At 26.1% G+C, this 20683-nt stretch overlaps 3 protein-coding genes across 7 annotated transcripts in view; 2 read left to right on the top strand and 1 right to left on the bottom strand.

The window, feature by feature from the left end:
- The first annotated feature begins 904 nt into the window (after nt 1-904).
- Nucleotides 905-9512, top strand: LOC112692714 (synergin gamma-like). 4 transcript variants are annotated; one of them, XM_025567476.1, is made up of 9 exons: nt 910-1101; nt 1220-1302; nt 1530-1613; nt 3774-4022; nt 4083-4895; nt 5054-5177; nt 5241-5383; nt 5445-5588; nt 9242-9512. In XM_025567476.1, the coding sequence occupies exons 2-9, from the start codon at nt 1246-1248 to the stop codon at nt 9260-9262; spliced, it is 1635 nt and encodes a 544-aa protein (XP_025423261.1). In that variant the 5' UTR covers nt 910-1101; nt 1220-1245; the 3' UTR covers nt 9263-9512. The 4 variants fall into 4 exon arrangements, with proteins under 4 accessions (XP_025423279.1, XP_025423261.1, XP_025423254.1 ...); XM_025567469.1 differs by having other exon boundaries at nt 910-1302; XM_025567494.1 differs by lacking the exon at nt 1530-1613 and having other exon boundaries at nt 905-1302.
- LOC112692732 (transmembrane protein 65) lies at nt 6250-11376 on the bottom strand. Of its 2 annotated transcripts, XM_025567507.1 has the most exons (7): nt 10904-11376; nt 10587-10712; nt 10445-10459; nt 10311-10352; nt 10181-10248; nt 9916-10119; nt 6250-6375 (listed from the first exon to the last, which is right to left on the bottom strand). In XM_025567507.1, exons 1-7 carry the CDS (start codon nt 11148-11150, stop codon nt 6274-6276), a joined length of 804 nt encoding a protein of 267 aa, XP_025423292.1. In that variant the 5' UTR covers nt 11151-11376; the 3' UTR covers nt 6250-6273. The 2 variants fall into 2 exon arrangements, with proteins under 2 accessions (XP_025423292.1, XP_025423300.1); XM_025567515.1 differs by lacking the exon at nt 10445-10459 and having other exon boundaries at nt 10904-11375.
- A 2698-nt stretch (nt 11377-14074) lies between these two features.
- The window catches only part of LOC112693384 (transformation/transcription domain-associated protein), a 35781-nt gene continuing 29172 nt past the window's right edge, over nt 14075-20683 (top strand). The window contains exons 1-9 of the mRNA XM_025568427.1: nt 14075-14313; nt 14945-15055; nt 16142-16330; nt 16394-16588; nt 16774-16940; nt 17003-17238; nt 17299-17503; nt 17575-17772; nt 17835-18087. Of these exons, the coding sequence (XP_025424212.1) occupies nt 14170-14313; nt 14945-15055; nt 16142-16330; nt 16394-16588; nt 16774-16940; nt 17003-17238; nt 17299-17503; nt 17575-17772; nt 17835-18087 (1698 nt within the window). The 5' untranslated portion in view covers nt 14075-14169. The remainder of the gene's footprint in view (nt 14314-14944; nt 15056-16141; nt 16331-16393; nt 16589-16773; nt 16941-17002; nt 17239-17298; nt 17504-17574; nt 17773-17834; nt 18088-20683) is intronic.

Raw genomic sequence — 20683 nt, 5'->3', positions numbered from 1 at the left:
TATCTACTGTACATTTGATCGAAATGAACAAAAAAAAAAAAAAAACCGTGAAGTATATACGGCCCACAGTATAGATATAAATTTTGAATGTGGCCCGAAAGTTAAAAGAGGTTGGGCACGTCTGCCTTACATGATGAGAATATAAAATATTAAAAGAAAAAAACATTTTTAACTATACCTGTAGAATTTGTTGTCACTCAGTCCTAAGTCCGTAAAAAAGGAAGGAAAATTTTTTTTTTTTTTAAATAAACTGAACTTAGGCCCTCCGCACACGGTAAAACTGTTTTGCAACGAGAATCTCAAATCAGTTGCGCGAGCAACCGTTTGGCGATTTTGCTTATCTAGCGTAATAAGAAACCGCACACTTGTCGACCAAAACCAAATCGGTTTGTAATCAATTTCCAACTGGTCGCGTGCAACTGTGCTTGCAGGTCGAATTTCGGTTTCAGTTGCGTGGTTGCATGGTAATTAATGATTAATTTATTACTTAAAACGTAATAAAATTATTATTTTATTATTATAATTATTATATAATACCATTTCATATTTTTCTCTATATATGGATGGGTCCAATATTCCCTTCGTACTAATTTTCGTTTTCTACGGTATTGATAGTAGTCAATTATATCATCTTCATCAGAACTACTCGACATATTGCAAAAGTTTAATGTTTAACTATAAAAAAACTTCGAAAAACTTTAAAAAAACGCACGTTTTTTCCGAACATCAATTCGCATACAACTGCGTACACTGGTCGAAATTCGATCGAACTCGTGTGCGGAGTAAATACATAAATTAATTGCAAACTAATTGCACAACAATCGCTCACGCAACTGATTTGAGATACTCGTTGTAAAACAGTTTTACCGTGTGCGGAGGGCCTTAGTATTAAAACATGGACTCAATTAGTCATAAAAAGGTTATATTGGTACTCAGTTCATATGCAGCCGTTGTGTTTGTTATATTATCTAAAACATTTTTGTTATCAATTATTATCACATAGGTGTTGAATTTATTGAGTTTCACAGGTTTATTTAGTTTATCACGGCCATGTAGCTTTCACTACAGAATATTGATCCAAACAAATTAGTTGGTAAACAGGTAAATACAATTTAAAAAAATGTATTTAATTCAAAACTGTGAAATTATGAAAAACTAAATTTGTAATTATTGAACATAACATAATTATTAACATTATTAAGAAATTTGTCAAATGTAGTGTGTTTACAAATTGATAAGTACTGAATGGATACATTTGAAAAAAACTTTACTTCTTCAAGTAAAACCATAACTAATGATAAAGTAAGTGTTTTTTTTTTAAATTTTATTTAAATTTATTAGTTATACAATATTTTTATTTTATTACAAGTAACTTAATGTTTTGTGTATTGGTTTATTTTAGAAAATGCAGGATTATATATTATCATTAATTAGATAAACACAAAATTAATTATATAATGACTTTTTATTAATGTTATTTTCTTTAATAAAAAAAAAATTAACAATAATGTAATTATTATAATTTTTAGAGAATTGATGCAGATTCTATGATTAAAAATATAATATCTCAACAAGATACATTTGTTATTAACAAAGATCATCAATTATATTCGGTAATAATAATTGGAGTTAAAAAATCAACTAGAGCAGCGATTCCCAAAATGTGTTCTGTGGAACCTTGCAGTTACATGGGACAATCTCAAGGGTTCCGCAAAAAATATATGAATATTCAGAGTAAAAATTTTAATAAACAATATTAATAAACCATCTTTGAATCATTTTTTTGGATAATTGATTTTTCTATAAATAATTGAAAATTTGGGCATAAGTTGAAATTTGAGACATTAGGGTTCTACGAAACACAAACTATTTTCCAATGGTTCTGTGGTAGTGTAGTAAAAGTTTGGGAATCGCTGAACTAGTGTATTGGAATTTTTTTTTTTATATTTAATTGTGAACAATTAGCTACTATATAATAATTGTATTAATATTATTGATGCACCTACTAATAGTACTAATAATTGTATTGTTTATCTATGTATACTGAATTAAATTTAGGATCATTACATTAAATTACATAATCTGTATGGATTATTCCAGCGGTTTTCAACTTCTATTGTGGTGTTAACTACCAATTTCGTAAAAAAAAAAAAAACTTGGAGACCCACTTATAGCTATGTATACCATGTGTTCACCAATTTAGGGAACACCGAATTTCTCGGCCGGATTATGTTGGAATAAATCAAATTTTTTTTAAAAGCTAGTGGTATATAAATACATATTTTCAGATAAATTTCAAATTTTTAACTCTCTCAGTACGCGTTTGCGCAATGCAACTTATTTTTTTTGAATAGCAACCGGTATTTTGATACTAAATTCGGATAGACTGAATTTTTTTAAGTCATTTTGACCAATTAACCATAATTCTAAAACTAAAATTGACTGAATGATAGCCATTTAACTTTTAATAAATAACACATTTTTACAATTCGTTATAAAATGCATAGAACCATTTATAATTATTCATTATTGGTTACTTTTTGAATATTTGTATGTATTTTTTTTATACGTTTTATAAACAAGATTAACATAATATCAATATACAATTATTTAATTAAAATTGATTACATGGTTTTATGCATTTTATAATGAATTCTAAAAATGTATTATTTATTAAAATTTAAATGGCTCTCCTTCAGTCAATTTTGATATTAGAGCCATGGTTAATTGGTCAAACTGACTTAAAAAAATTCAGTCTATCCGAATTTGGTATCAAAAATACCGGTTGCTATTTAAAAAAAATAAGTTGCATTGCGCATACCGAGAAGATTAAAAATTTGAAATTTATCTGAAAATTTGTATTTATATAAACCTAGCTTGCACAAAAAAAATTGATTTATTCCAAAATAATTCGGTGGAGAAATTCAATGTTCCCTAAATTGGTGAATACTTGGTATATAATGTGAAAATATTATGTCAGTTATTACTACAACAATTATTATAAAACAATCATATATCAAGAAAAAAAATATTAAACCTAATTCATTTAAAGTTAAACAATTTAATGATATTTTTGATATTACTTGTCCCTCTATAATAGAGTCAATGTCTGGATCAAAACTGCACAGCTTTAAATCACTCTTAACATTTAGTTTATTCCTACATTTTTTAATTTTTTTATTAGTTTTAAAGATAATTTATACACATTAATTTTTACTATAAGCCAATGGAATGGACATGTATAAGGTATTTTGGTTTATAACATGAATTGAGGAATTGAGGAAGTCGCCTATTGGTAAAATCTCTCATAATTCTTAGGTGGTCTAGGTGTAATAGTAATTATTTGTTTCTTATTTATTTTTTTATAAAAATTAAAGTAGAAAAAGTTTGCTTGTATATATATATATATATATATATATATATATAGGTTGTCGTAAATCCCATCGAGTTTCTTAGTGCAATTTTGGCGTTTGTGTTGTATAGTTTTATTAATATTACTATAACTAGAAATATTATTATATAATAAAAATATGTAGTATTATTTTAACAAGAAATGTAGACATTAGTCATGACGGTAAATGGTTCAGTTACGCGATAACCACGATCCATGAGTTGAAAACCGCTGAATTATTTTTTGTGTAATTTTATTACATTTATATTTTATATATAAATACAAATTAATTCAATTAAAATATTTTTATAATGTTTCCTAAACTAAAATCTTAATTCTAGTAATTGTATTAATTTGTCTTATTGTAATATATTTATTTAAGAATTTGCCAAAATGGATGATACCAAAGTCTGGTTTTGTACACCCATTATATGAGCAGATATGGCAGTATGTAAAATCTGATAAACGAGATAGAACATGTGATACTAATTTAGTTTCGCAATTATTGATGACTAGTGGTCTACCTGTTGATATTCTTGGTAGATTATGGTCAATGGCCAACATTGGTATTGAAGGATCATTATCACAACAAGAACTTTATGTAATTTTGGCTTTGATCACACTGGTTCAGGTAATTTTATATATACATTAATAACTTTTTTGAAAGATTTATTCTTATTTTATATTTCAGAATGGATATTCAGTATCTAATATATCATTGTTGCAACATATTCATAAACCAATAATTCCACAATTAAATTATACCTTAGTAGAGAAAAAACATTATTCAACAACTGTAAAACCTATTGTTGAACACAAACCACAAGTAAACAATAAATTAAATAAGGTACAAAAAATAAGTAATGAACAACATGTATATACTAAATGCTTTCAAGAATCAAATATTAAAGTTTTTCCCACTGAAGATTATGACCCTTTGGCAGTAACATTTATAAAACCAAAAAGCCAAATGTCTAAAATCATACCACCATTAACTGCTAACCAAGAACCAAAATCTTTAGATTTAGCACTAGTTGATGACAGTTTTGAAACAATTGATGATGAGTTTTCAGATTTCCAGTGTGCTCAATTTACAAACATTGATAGTAAGAATAATCATGATTTTACTGATTTTCAATCAGCTTTTGGCACATTATCTTTTAAAGAAAGCTCTAAGAGTATTGAACAAGATTCTGAATTGTTAAATGTACCATCAACAAACATTGTATCAAATACTTTAGGAAACCAACAACATTTGATTAATTACAATGATAATATTCATGATAAGTATGAAGTATTTCGGACTTTGGCAGCAGAAAATGATGATGACGATAAACATATATTACATGAAAATTATGATGATATGAAAGTAAAACCAATTAAAAAAATTGAGAATAATGTTCAGAATTATGAAATGTATGATGACGAATTTGGTGATTTCTTATGTGTTGAAGAAGTTTCAAATAATAAGTCAGAAATTGAAGTAGATTGGAAAAATGTACAAGTGTGTATTATTATGACATATTAATACTTAAACTATGGAATACTAAAGTATAAAACATATGTTTGGATGATATTAAAAAATTTGTATTTTACAGATTTTAATATTATTTGTCACATCATAAATCTTCATTTTTATTCATTTATATTCTGTATTTATAGATACAATGCATAAATAAATGTTTGGAATTCCTGCAACAAGGGTTTTCTACATTTTCATGTATACAAAATGAAAAAATACTGATGGAAATTATAAATCATGATAAAGGAGTTAAATACTTAAAACGTATGTATATGGTATATATTTATTATTTACTTAAGAATTAAATTATTGTATAACATTTTTTAGAATTAAATTTGATCAGCCAAGTCTGCAAAAGAATACTTCAAAACTGTAATTGTCCATCATTAGAAGATAATTTTACTAATATTTTGTCAAAATTGGAAACATATTTCAATTATTTTATTGATGAATCTATTAACATTTCAGAGGTAAATTAAATGCTTTATAAATACAAAATAAAATGTTTACAACTATTTAAAAAACATCTAGGTTTTGAACTTAACCAAGGAAATCATACCATGTTACTTATGCAAGTGTGATTGTAGTACAGATTCTATTGAATACATGTTGAACTATTATCATTCATCCTGTATAAATTTTTTGGTTAATTTTGTTCAAACATCTCAACTTTCAGTTAAGTAATACATTGTTATGATCTAATATTTTTTTATTGTAAAATGTAATGTTTATTTTAATTATTAATTTTATTCTTATTTGAAAACTACAATTTAATATAATTTGAATAATACAGACATACACTTATACAATTTTAATTATGAAATAAAATAACATAATAGTAATAAATAAATAATATTCTGGTTAGTTATTAAATAAAAAATAAATAATAATTATGATAAAAATAAATGGTTAACCTTAAATAGAATTAACTAATTAAGCATAGAAATTATAGCACCTAAATTATTACAATACTAAGATACAAATAAGTTATTAAATAAAAACATTCTTTACTTTGTTCAGAATATAATATATAATGCATTCCGATGATAGAAAATTCCTAAAATATAATTTTTATACTAGGCAAGAATACCCAAAAGACTTGTCTAAAAGGAACATTGAATATGATTGCTTTTATATTATTGTCGAAAATATTTTATTTTAAACATACTCAACAATTTAGAGATAGTAGGACAATCCAAATACATTTTAAAGTAGAGATAATTGCTTTAGTGTTCCTATGAAATATGCTCTTTTAATACTAAGTAATATTTTACTACAATAGTGCAATCATTTTAAGAAATCAGTCAAAATTACTATTAAAGTGTGCGTATTAATATTTTTTTTTAATTAAATTAACTTTTTATTTATTATCTTCGTCTTCAGATTCTTCGTCGACGTCTTTTTTGAATAGCAATGGAAACATTCCCAGGAAGCAACCTAGTGTTACTCCAAGCGTTCTCCCCTAAAATTAAATATGATTAATATAAAATCAATTAGTTAATTGAGTGATAATTAAATAAATATAACTAAAGGGTATTTATACATTTAAACATACATATACATATTTTAACTTAATGAAAAAGAATATGTTTTTGATTTTAAATAAATAAGGCTATCTTGTCGTATGCGCTCTACCGTGTTTACCATTCTACAACCATATTTAAATTTTAGACAATATATTCTTGTATGTTGAATGAGTAATTTAAAAGTGGTTTTAATGTGGAAGAATTTTTTTTACAAACAAGTAATAAATTATAGGATTTAAAAATTATTATATAAGTATTATCAACTATTCGTCTTGTTTCATTAACAATTAGAAAATGTACTTAAAAAATGACCTAAATACAAATATTTGTTTTAAATTAATAAAAGTACATTTTTTTAAATATTTTATTTTACTATAACATTCTATATAAATTTATCAAAACAAATTACTCAAAATATGACATAAAAATGACAACCAATGTCCTTAAAATATGAAATAAAAAAAATGACAAACATTTGTTTTATAGATTTATCAAAGCTTACAAATTACTCAAAAATCAAAATCATTGTATTGTACAATTGAGCGTATTTGATGTTATCAAAAGTAAATCAATGACGATTATCTATTTATAAATATTTATATTTGGAAAAACTTCTCTCCGCGTCCACTTAAGTGATTGGGAAACGCAGACGAACACCAATTGACGTTTTAATTTTCGCAATTTCGAAAATATTACGAAAAAATAATTAAGTTTAGATATAATAGGTATTATTCACTAGAACATGACAATGATGCGATGACTGTAAGGCCCGGCGCACATTGAGACACAGGCGACGCATCGCAGCGCAGGAAAAACTGCGCTACATAAGTGAGCGCTTATTACCACGCAGTTCTGACGTTTCACTAACAGTTGTTGTCCAGTTACCAGCATGAGCGATAGTATGATGGCCGAAAATTTAATAAATTTAAGTTCTGAATCAAATTCCGATGACGAATTTGATGAATTAATTTTGTTGTATTCGTTAAGCAAAGAAAAAAAACGTGGAAATGTAATTTTATGAAGAAAAGACAGTCACGGTGAATTTAATTTGTCATCGGAATTTTCTGACAAACAATTTTTCAACTTGCCCTTCACATAATCGGCATGACTAGTGTCATATAATACATTGTAATATCTGACGGCTTCTATTAGAGTTTCTTCCATTGTAATTATTAAAAAAGCTTGACTTAATTAACAAGTTTAGTTTAGTTAAGTTTAAAATTATGTAATATCGTAATTTCCAAAACTGCACGGCACGTGTGCAGTAATCTGTGTCGCGGACACTGCGTGACGCAGGTCGACACAGGCACAGCACTGCTCTGTCCTGCTCTACCTCCCAATATGCGCTAGTACGTTCTAATAGATTACAGAAAACTACGCTGCGCTGCCCTGCGTCGCCTGCGTCTCAATGTGCGCCGGACCTAATCGATGAGATAAAATCGGATATTATCGTATATAATTTCAATATAATTGAATATTAGGAAAAAATAATAAAATTTAGGTATAATACTATTTACTATAATACGACAACGACGATTGTAATCAAGATAAAATCGGATAAGTCTTTAGTTATCGGCATAATGGTCGATAAGAAACAATAAGAAATAAACTAGTGTGAAAAAAGTAAAAATGACTAAAAATGTGGAAAAATTATCTAAAAATATCAAAAAATGACTTAAAAAGTAACAAATACCAAAAAATGCAAAATAAAAATTAGTTATTTGAATTCACATGCTAATGAAATACATTTGTGGCCAGGATAGCATTTTCTAAAAAATTTAAAATAAAAATACAAAATGTATCAACTTCCGAACCCTAGTAATAACATTTTTTAAGTTAATACTCATTACTAATGAATTAACTAAGATACATTGACATAGAAATATAATAAAAATCCTTTAACACAAATGTTATTGAAACTAGCTGCTAGTAGTATATCTTCTTCTTGGCTTTATAACTCTTCAAGAGTCTTCGCCGCCACATTTAAAGCCTTCCATCTTTCCCTATCCTTTATAATTTTTTCCCAGTCTTCTACGTCTAGTGATCTTAGATCCTGGCTTACCCCGTCAAACCATCGCTTCCTTGGTCTACTCCTCAGTCTTTTCCCACTAAGTTGGTATTCTATAGTTGCCCTCACAGCCTTTGCTTCATCCCTTCGCATAGCATGTCCGAACCATTGCAATCAATGTGCCTTTATATAATTGGTTATTTTTGTGCTTTATGTAATTTCTCGGATTTTGGCGTTTGTCCTTCTTTACTAGCAACCCAATTCGTCATCATATAACACATCACAAATCTTTCTCAATACCTTATTCTCGAAAGTGAGTAACCTTATCTCCATTGTCACTGTTATCATCTACATCTCGCAGCTATACGTCAGCGTTGGTCTAACAACAGCCATATAAAGTCTCAATTTCATCCTTCTTGAAAATAATTTAAATTTGAAAAACTTTAATAATACATAATAAGCCTTTTCCGCTTTGTGTATGCAGTATACTATCTCTACGCTCCAGTCATTGTTACTCTTGATGATAGCTCCAAGGTATTTAAAGTGGTCTACTTTTTCAAAAACCAGTCCTTCCACTGCAAATATTTCATGGTCGTTTCCCAATTATTCCATAATCTTGGTTTTTTCTTCATTTACTGTTAGACCCACAGTTTTAGCTTTGTCTATTAATGTATATGCTAGTAGTATATACTTGTCAAAAATTAATCTGAAAATGTTATATTTATAAAATTGTTACTACATTTTTTCAGTAATTGTTGTTTATTGTACTTTAACTTTATTAGTTGTAATTATAGGTTTCTACAAGTATAAAATAAGTGCAATTATATTTTAAGAATGAAATAAAGAAAATTTATGAATGAAGTCGACAAAGAAATTTCATGAAAACTGAATTGTTCAAATAGTACAAGATGGATCACAAAATGTTATTAAGAATTATTATTGACATAGGGGCAGTTAAATATTTGCCTATCAAATAATAAAAATTCTCAAGGAACTTAGTTTACTTAATGTTGTGTACCATGTATTTATACATTTTATGAAAACTATACATATAAATCTAACCAAAGCATGAATATTTTTAAATAAATATTTTTGATTTGGTCCAATAAATTTAATTGAATAATAGAAGGAAAAATAATTTTTTTAATCTGTATAAGTATATGTAAATATTTAATTATAAATAAAAAATTATTTGTGTGGTTTGTCTATTTGATTTTGAAAACAAAAAACAGTAAAATATATCTATTTCAATACGCAAAGAAAATATTATAATTTATCCATAAATATCAATTAAAACTTTCATAACTATGTAGTAACTATTATTTAAAATTTTAAAAATAAACTAGAGAGGTATAATTATTAATTATTGAACTTACTTTAGTTATTACTAGTATTAAAAGGAAAAACTTATTATCTATTCATAATTTGTTCAATTAATACCTATATTATGTTAAATTTTTAATCTTACTAAATTAGCAGCTCGTCTACTGCAAGTCATATCCAACTGAATAGGAGTAAGATTGGGAGGCTTTAAACCAAGTCTTATCACCAGTTGTTCCACATAATAAGAAGAACCAATTCCCAGAATATCAGAAAACGTATTGCCTATTGCAGCTGCAGCCATTGTTGATATTGTAATTACAGCACCGACTGTCCTTTCAATTGATTCACCCTAAATTTATAAACTATATAGTTAAAGCTGCCGACAAAGATGTATAGACTAATATTCATACACATATCAACATCACAGAATTGTCCAAAAATCCAAACATGATGAAAGGAATAGCGTTTTGTAATCCAACTGTCAAAAATAATTAAGAATAAAAAATACTATTTATTTTACAATAAATATATATTGCATACCTCTGAATAATTGTGCTCTAGTTGGTTCTGGTACAGTTTCCGCTAATTAAAAAAATAACATACATAAATACTTCAATTTATGAAAGAAATAGTTTTAATAATAGGTAATGCAAAAATAATCTTAAAAATGTTACCATTATTAGTTTCTTCTATCCATAGTAAGCACAAAATAATATTTAAAATATATAAGAAAAGTAAATTATTTAAATTTATTATTAAAATAAGAACAAATAATTAATATTAAATATATATTTCATGTAAGTAGGTAATGCGTACCGTATTTTTTTAATATCCATTCTTCAGGTAACGGACAGTAAGAACCTGTTGGGTCTACATCTCCAAGTCCAGGTACTTTGCTAGGACGCCCAAATTTTGAACGCCATCGAAATCCAGCTAATTGACCTAAATGGTAGGTAATAATTACTTTGATTCACAATACATTTTAACAGGATATAATTTATCAAGTTTACAAGACAAAAGATTGTATTGTCTATTTTCAGCTTCAATCTATATACATAGAAATTAAATAAGAATAAGTGTTGAATAAAAAAGAAAGATTAAAAACATTTTCAAAGCCTACATGAGTACTGAACCTCGATATTCTGCTTTGATTTCTTCAGATTCTAAATGATTTAAACACCACGCCAAATTTTCTCTTTCTTCGTTTGTCAAATTCATTACTAAAGTACGAGCTTTTTCCTTGGTTAATAATTTATCTTCTTGCTGTTCAGAAATAGATGCAGTTGTACATAGTCGACTGAATGTAGGAACAGTTTTTATTTTGCTCAACTCCCACATACATACAGTATTTCTCCACATTCTATTTGTTATGGAAGACATCTTAAATTTAAAACTTGTTGAGTTGAAAAATGTATACCCTTCAAAATAAGTTGTAATTTGTTTACAGTTAAATTGTCAGTTTGCAATTAATTAGCTTAAAGTAAAATATTATAAATGGGAACTGGAACAGTAACTGAAAATCATAATTTTAAGTAGCTGCAATATGACGAACACATAATCGCCGAGTATTAGCACTATCAACCCATCAAATTCAAATCAATACAATACTACAGATTACATTATACATTTTTAAATATGTGATAAAAAACTTTTATCAATTCAGAGAACCATAAATAGGATCATTACATTTTGTTCCGATGGTCTTTTGTTCAATATTATGTTTGTTCCACATTTAGAAGAAGTATAGTGTGAAACAAGTGCATCGGAACAATAGTTCATAGCTCACTATAGACATATAATGATCTATATGTTTATGTAGGGAATTTATATTTAAATTAACTTTTTTTTTTTTAGACCTTTTATATCAAATACTTAAGCTTAAACCAAGTATAAGTTAGTATTATATATGGTTAAATATAAGTAAATTAATTAATTTGTGTAAATATAAATATATACAGGGGGGGATTTCCGGGTCTACCATCCCCAAAAGAAAGAATAAGTTCACAAGTCATAAGTAAATTGTTTGGAAGGTACAGAAATTATCAAGATCATAAACCTATTAATAGGGTTGCCATACGTCCCGGAAAACCATGATTGTCACTGGTTTTGGACTTCGTGTTCCGGTGTCCTAAAAAATGTTTTCGGGAAGTCCATATGTCCCGGGTTAGTCGTTTAGAGAAAATGTTGTACTGTTTAATTTTTAATTTCGACCATTTTATCTCAAAGTACATTTTTAATGGTAATCGATTGATAAAATATAATAAAAATATAATTTGTAATTTACACATATAAATATATAATTTATTTCCTTTTATAAAAATATTTTTAAATATTATATAGCCGGTCATTAATGGTGTTGCATGCCAACCGTTTGATTATTAATTTCAGTTTCTAGTAATCTAGTCAACGCTTTTTTATATTTCTAAGTCCAAACCGTGACATACACTAGCGTGAAGATGTTTAGTGTCGTATAGCCAGAACTCGTTTGATTTGCCCTTGTTTTCGGGTCCCTTTTATACCTGATATATGCAAGTGTGTGTGTGTGTATGAAAATAATAAAAATATGATATTTCCTTATTGATTCTGAGTGTGTGTGTATAATGTGATTATGTGTGTAGTTTAATGTAACTCACAGATGTGATTACTTGAATAATGTTTCCTCGTTAGATCACATCCGTGTGAAATGTGGATGTAGTTAATAATCAATAATCATTTATTTCCTTGCTTAACTTTGCGTGGTGTATGACATTTGATAAACATGGAAACATTGCTTGATGTTTTAGAGACGTTACCATATGAAAAAGTCGAACAATTTCAGTATCTAGGTACATTACTTAATACTAAAAATGATTGGTCCTATGAGATCGGGTCGAGAATAACAAAAGCAGAGAGAGCGTTTTTTCGCCTTGCTGAAGTTTTTTAAGTCTAAATTATTTTCAAAACGAACAAAAATAAGACTATATACATCAATCATAAGACAGATACTAACATATGGTTGTGAAGTATGGACTACTACAAGTATTACAGAACGACGACTAAAGACTTTTGAAAACAAAATATGGCGAAAGATATGTGGCCCGGTTAAAGACCCAAGGACAGGTCAGTGGCGTAGGAAGTTCAACCAATAATTGAAGGAGGAATTAAAAATAGTATCAATAAATGGTTTCATAAAGAGACAAAGGATACAATGGCTAGGACATGTCATGAGGCGGAATTCTGATGCAGTAACCAAAATGGTACTGAATTGGAAACCAGAAGGAAAAAGGCCACGGGGTCGTCCTCGGAAGAGATGGTTGGATGTTGTAGAAAAGGATTTGGAAGATCTTGGAGTGCAGGATTGGAGGGAGATTGTGCAAGATCGTGATAAGTGGAGTGATTTGGTGATGGCGGCGGAAACTCTTGGAGAGTTATAAAAGCCAGAAGAAGAAGATGACATTTGATAGATATGGTTTAATATATAAGAGTTTATTTATTATATGTATCATTATATACTCTTGCATACCCATATATAATGCAAGGTGATTGTGGTATTATTGTTATCTAAGTACGTGGGACATGACAATGGTCCTCTTCAGTGGCATATACATAACTTTTGTATGTAGAAGGATCATTTGCAAAAAAATCGTTATTTTTTTTACGTTTCTAACGCCCTCATACTAAGAACATTATTTTATAACATTTGAAAAAAGGCCTAGGGGGAATCTGACTGTCCTTCCCCTTGTATATGCCACTGGTCCTCTCGATATATTCAAAGTTATATAAAAAGTATATTACTCAATAATGTGTTTGTATTGTCCCGGTTTTGCCTTATAAATTTATGGCAATCCTAACTATTAACTAATTAAGTTAGTATTATATATAATAAGTTAATATTATTTAATAGGTCTATGATCGAGACAGATGCCTATTTTTTATACAATTAAGATGAATCAACAATGACTATTCTTTAATCATGGTTATAAAATAATAGAACTATTGGTAATGTCACAGAACAGTTTATATCTATTATGTGGTAACATCACATGACTGTGGTGGCTTTGATAACTCTTATATCTTCTTTGAGATAAATTACAATTTGAGGTTAATGTTTAAATTTTTCCGCTATTTAGAAATTGATAATAAATTTGTTTGAAAATAGATTCTTAAAAATGTGAATAAATGTATACGTTCATATCATATAAGAATCATTATTAACATGAGGAAAATGAAACAATTGTTTTTTGAACTATCCCTAATATGTACTTTTTTTATTTAATTAATATGTTTATTAAATTAATTAGGTTGTAACTTAAGTTACAAATAAGTTAATTAAGTTGGAACTATTATTATGATATTATGAAGTTGATTTCATAACTCTCTTTCTAAAAATTGTGAACTTAATAAATTAAAAATAAATATAATGGCAGTTATAAAAAGTGAAATAATGTTAGATCATGTAACTTTTATGGACAAGTATCGCTCAGATATTACAATGTTAACTGATTCTAATGTTGAAGATGAACTCAAATTGAAAATTGTTCAAACTTTAAATGAAAACTTTGAGGTAAAACTATCTTTATGTATGATTAAAATATTGCTTTTAGGCTATTTAAAATTGTACTTGTGATAATGTTAATTTTCAATGAAATATTACCATAACTAAAGGAGGTATTCCTTTTTCCGAAAAGTATTTCAACTTTGTGTATTAAGGTATTTAAAACTGTTAATTATGATTATAAAACAGTATATTTTATTATACAAAACTGTTTTACAACATAATACATAATATGTGTAATAAATTCAATATTATAAGTTATTTAAGAAATTATAGAAAATACTAATATTTTGTCCGAATATACTGTAAAAATGATTAGTACTTAGTAATATTTCAATTTTTTTATCTAAACGAAAATAAATTTAGTATAATAAGTTTAAAACTATAAAATTACATAAATATAGTAATTATTTTCATAGTAATATATATAGTTTAACCTTACTTTCTTATTTTTATTTAATAATTTATTTTACGATTAAAGGAAACAATAAAATACAATTTATTTTAGAACCATCTATTAAATTGTACTAGAAGATATTATACTAATTTAATCAAATTTTGTGTTATAAAAAAAATCAATTATATGTTATTAGTTTTTCGTAATATAAATTTATCTTTGTTCATTCTTTGTGATTTTTAGATGATTGTGAATTCACCTCAATATCCAATGTTTTTAGAACATATGATCAAACATTTTATTCGAATTTTAGTAGATGGTGAGCCATATTTCATAGCTGAGTATCATATTTTTGTAAGTTTAAAACTAATATTTTATAACTATTAATTGTTATTTTAATTTGTAGAGATATTAATATTTGTTTGCAAATACTATTTCCATGGAAATTTCTCAAAGAGAAAAGTAAAATTATTTGGTATCTTTTATCATATTTTAATTTATTATTTATCCAAAAATGTATGTGCTACAAATAAACTTTTAGAAAGTTTGTTATTTGTCTTTTTAGCTACAGAAGTCTAAAAGACAAAGACTATGATAATATTCATTGAATATTTATTTATAAATAAAATCAAAGAACAAACTTAATTTTTAGTGGAACAGTGAAATATGAAATCTGTATAATTTTTAAAATTATTTTATAACTTCTTAGTTTGCAGTTTAACAATATGCATTACCATTTAAGATGGTGTTAAAAGAGACAAATATATATTTTTCTTGAGAAATGTTTGTAGCATTGAGTATTGTTGCTAATAAAACTTTAATCTATGAGAAATATTGACAAATATTATTCATTATAAATTTAGAACATTTGAATAAAACTTGAAAAACTATTTTTACATTGTAATAATAATATTATAATACAAATAGTTTTCTGTTTATTATAAAAATCTGAATTATATATAAGAGTTGGTTTGTAAAAAAAAGTTTGAAAAAAGTATGATTTTTAATCATAAATATACATTTAACTTTAATTTAAATTATCTTAAATCACTATTTATATTATAATTTATATTTTAAAAAATACTATTTTACCTAAAAGAGAAAAAAATTATAACTGTGTCTTGCAAGAATTTATAGGAACTTATATTTTTACAGGTTTAACTTAATAAATGTTATTTTATTTTATAATTGTATTAAGAGTAAAAACACATCTTTTTTAAAATTTTTAAAATGTAATATCTAATATACTATATTTTAAAATATTTTTATGTACAATATTCAAATCACCGTAGTAAATTACATTCAAAACTTAATTTAATTCGCCTTACATTAAATATAAAAATTTAATTTTGCTGGAAATCTAAACCAATTATAAAAATAAAAATAAAACATTTTACTATTATAATTATTTTGACGAATTTGGTATAAATTATATTATAGCAAGTACGGAAATTGGTACTAGAAATGATATATAGACTACCCTGTAATGAATTTCTAAAACCTTATGTTGACCGGCTTGTAACACTATGTATGAAACTAATTGAAACTGACAATGAACAAAATGGAATTTCATGCATACGTATTATTGTTGAGTTACAAAAAAATTTTAGACCTCCCTATAATGCTGAAGTAAGTTATAAATATTATTTATCATAATATATAAAAAAATGTTATTGTGTATAATATCAATAGATTAGTAAATTTCTGCAACATACTAAGAAAATTTATTGGGATATACCTGACAATATGGACAAAATATTTAGTATGAGGACTCAACAAAAACTACGAATAAATGACTTGTCAACTGTTGACATAAGTGAAATTTTAGATAATACATATTCAACTATTGTCATCAACTGCGAAACTTCTGAAAATAATGTTGAAACGGTAAATTTAATATTTAATTTAAATTCTTTAATATTCTTATTAAAATGTAAGAAAAATGAATGCATTGTTTCATAATCGCTTTGATATCTTTTATTTAGTCATTATTTATTTGAATTTGAAATAATTGAAAAATTAATTATTTGCTTTTTTTTAATTTACCATTATAATTTTATTGTATGTTTCAGTATAATGTAGTTCCACGAAGCATTTCATCATTAAAAATATTGCAAGAATTACCAATAGCAATAGTACTTATTTATCAACTTTATAAAGATAATGTTAAAAGAGAACTTAGTGAATATATTCCAACCATTATACGGATTATACCTTTGCAGCCATCAATCCATTATAAGTAACAAATTCAACCTCATGGATTTTAGCAAACTTTATTTAATATATTTTTAATTGTAATAGATCACATCCAAACTATAACAAAGAAATTTTGGTTGAATTGATATCGGCTCAAATAAAAGTTTTGTCTTATCTAGCATTTGTTATTAAGCCATTTACAGATATAGTAATTGTACATTCTACACAATTAGTTGAGGGAATGATTGGAATGTTAGAATCTTGTCCTATGGAAGTTACTCATCTTAGAAAAGAACTTTTAATTGCATCAAGGCATATTCTTAATACAGAACTACGAATAAGTAATACTATTTTAGTAATCATTTTAATATTTTATTTTTTTTTTATTTTTTTTTTTTTAGAATTTATTCCATATATGGACAAACTACTTGATGAAAATACACTTCTTGGCAGGGGATGGACTACTACTGAAAATTTAAAACCATTAGCATATAGTACAATAGCTGATCTTATTCATCATGTCCGTGTTCATCTAACACTTCCGACAATTGTCAAGGCGATTAATTTATTTGCAATTAATGTTCATGATCATAGTTTAACTCCTAGGTTATAAAAAAAAAATAATATAATTTTTTTATTGAAATATAATAAAAATAATCTAAATTATATTATTTCAGTATTCAATTAATGTGCTGTAAAATGCTAATGAATTTAGTAGACTGTATAAGACAGAGAAATGGAGAAGATGTTCCAAATTTAAAATGTACTCAAGGAGAAACTGTTAGTTTTGATCTGTTAATACGTATTCTTCAGGTTTATGTATTGAAACTTAAAGTGGTTTCTAAATTATATATACCAGCTATAAATTCCAAAAAGTAAGTTGAATTCAATCTAATGCTTCTATATTTTGAGTTTGAAATATAATTTACTACTTTAGTGCTAATAAGACAATGCTATCTGACTCGTTGCAAATTCTTGACATCAATGAAAGTGAAAATATCGATGATAACGTGAAAAAAGAACACAAGGAGTTAACAGAAAGTCCGGCTAAAAAAAAATTACAAGAAAAGACTAAATATATATTTCCTTCATCACCAACAGCTTTATTTTCTTTACCAGAATGCAGGACATTGGTCAAAGTGATTATTTGTGGTATAAAAACTGCTGCTTGGGGAATAGCGACAATTAAGGTATATTAATATTATATTATTTAAACATTTAGTAGTATGTTTTTGTTTTAATGTTTGATTTTAAATAACCAAGAAAAACATTTGTTTTGTTTATGTTAAAATGTGAGTTTTTAATTACAATTAACTATCAAACTATCATTGAATTCGGTCATAACTAATTTATTGAACTAAAAATGTATCATGTAATCTTTTTTTTCAGTTTTTATATTAAATAAATCTTTCCTTTAAAGTGTTTATTGTATGATTTTGTAAGACCCTTGGCCATGGAAATTTTTTGCTTATTAACATGTTTATGTTCTCATTTATTGACTAGTTTTAGTTCTTTAATTTCTCTGTCTCAGTCAATTCAGATTGATTAATATGTTCACAAATATATAAGTACCACAAAAAAATCTGTATATGAACCATAAAAACTAATACAATTTAGCTTTACTTATCTAATTCATATTTCTAGTTGAATCATAATTAATTCTATAATTTTGATTATTATTATTTTATTTTTATTATTATTTATTATTTTTAAATTAATTTAATTTTATATACTCTGAAAAAATTTAATATCATCAACAGGGAGATCTCAATATTTAATGATGGACATCCTAGTCATTCCCATTTATCACGTTAATTTTATAATTAAAAACTGCCTTTAATATATTCATATTTTCCACCAGAAATAATTTGTAATTTTTATTTAGGCTGTTAAAAAAAAAATGTTCTAAAATTAATTTAAGTATTTAATTAAGAGTAATTAAACCAGGGCTTAAACTGGTAACCGGTTTGTGACGAAAACCGATAACCGCTTTTAGTTTTGGAATGCTAGAAGCTATTATTGGTTATCGGTAATCAAGGTAAATATCTAAATATTAACACCAAAGCGATTACCTCGTATTTTCAATTCTGTTTTTATAATCAAGACCTATTCCCGACCAAAATAATTAACGGTTTTTTTCGTGGTATTAATACTTGAATTATGTCATGATTATATTATACTATTATAGTTTAATTTAATTTTCCAGCTATTTTTAAATCTTTTTTATAATTAATTAGTCCTAAATAGCCCCAATTAATGACCGTCGAGTATTGCTTATCTGTTGTGAATATCATATATATATATATATATAGGTATAACTATACATTATAAATACCGTCATAAACGTCGTCGTCGTCGTGGTGCGCTGATTCCTATTACGAAATAGTTGGTGGAATAGAGTAATATAATAATAGAGTCCATTTAGTATTTATGATATTTTAACACGGTCGTTTTAATATCTGCTCATCCATTCTTTGGGGTACCTACTGTATTATATACAATATAACCAAAAAGTTCTGTGGCAATGTATCAATCTTAGTGTTATTTTAGAATATTATTATATTTAATTTCGTTTTTTTACCGTTATAAATAAGAAAATTATAACAATAAAAATTTTTTATGCAATTTAGTTTTTTGATTATCATTATCTTGATCATAATATATTTTAAACTTTAAAGCAGTTTGAAAAAATAAATATTGAAATTGAGTGAAATCGACCAAATTAAAGCACACTAAGTTTTTGATTTTGTAATAATAAAAGTTATATTATCAACCCACGGATCGCCTAAATAAACGGTTTTAAAAATATGATTAAAAAATTGAAAAATATGATTTTTAAAAACCGGTTTTAACCGATAACCGATTCCCAAAAAACCTTATCATCGGCTTTTAAACGATTAACGGTTATTATAGTTTTTGAAATATCCTTAAAGAAACTGTTACCATAATAAAGAAATTAAACGAAAACCGGTTACCAACTTTATTAGGAACAGTTTTAAGCCCTGAATTAGCAATTTTTTTTTAGAAATAGATAAAATCCTTTAGAAATGTAAAAGTATAGTGTGGCACACTAGTTAGCTGAAGTCACTGATATGTGTTGTGGTTTAGCATTGGCAGGCATTTTAAGCTTCCAAATGGGTTATCTAAGTTTTTTTCAACAAAGCTATGTTCTAAAAACTAGTTGCCCCACTTCAAACCTATTGTTATGATTATTAGTTAAGAGGCATAATTGCCAAAGTTTAGATTAATAATTTTAATATTGAAAAACCAGAAATATTTCATTATTACCTCTTTTTTTATTATTTAAACAATACTTATATAGTAGGTACTTCATAATATTTTTTGTTTAAGATTGTTTTGCTAGACATTGAGCTGTAATGTCAAATGACAATAATTCTTGAATTATAAAAATTAAAATCTGTATTACATTAATAAATATTTTATTATAGTAGAGCCTGATTATCCAGTGTAATGGTTGGGAGGATACATGGATAAATGAAAACCACGGTTAATCAAGACTATATTTGATAAATATTTTTTATTATTTTTTTTTGCCTATGTTGCATTTGTATTTACATTTTTGTAAGTACATACCTTTTGTCCTATTTTAAAATTATCCAAGCTTTTAAAGTATGAAGTAATCAATCAATTTTTTTACGGTTTGAAAATATTTTTTTTACATCACTTGTAATTTTTTGTAATTCATGACATTATGGAAGTCAACAATTTTTGATTGTCAAAGTTCAGGAGAACACCAACTGTACTTACCTAGTTTGCATTTTTTTT

This window comes from Sipha flava, unplaced genomic scaffold (assembly GCF_003268045.1).
Source record: "Sipha flava isolate LNK unplaced genomic scaffold, YSA_version1 117_pilon_pilon, whole genome shotgun sequence".
Lineage (NCBI taxonomy): Eukaryota > Metazoa > Arthropoda > Insecta > Hemiptera > Aphididae > Sipha > Sipha flava.
This window is presented reverse-complemented; position numbering and strand designations above follow the sequence as displayed.

Excerpts from the sequence above, each read along its gene's own strand:
- LOC112692714 (XM_025567476.1), top strand. The coding sequence starts at position 1,246 with ATGGATACATTTGAAAAAAACTTTACTTCTTCAAGTAAAACCATAACT. Across the intron at positions 4,023-4,082 it reads CTTTGATCACACTGGTTCAG|AATGGATATTCAGTATCTAA; the intron begins GTAATTTTATAT and ends TTTATATTTCAG. Across the intron at positions 5,384-5,444 it reads AATCTATTAACATTTCAGAG|GTTTTGAACTTAACCAAGGA; the intron begins GTAAATTAAATG and ends AAAAACATCTAG.
- LOC112692732 (XM_025567507.1), bottom strand. The coding sequence starts at position 11,150 with ATGTCTTCCATAACAAATAGAATGTGGAGAAATACTGTATGTATGTGG. Across the intron at positions 10,249-10,310 it reads TAGAGCACAATTATTCAGAG|TTGGATTACAAAACGCTATT; the intron begins GTATGCAATATA and ends TATTTTTGACAG. Across the intron at positions 6,376-9,915 it reads GTAGACGAGCTGCTAATTTA|GGGAGAACGCTTGGAGTAAC; the intron begins GTAAGATTAAAA and ends ATTTAATTTTAG.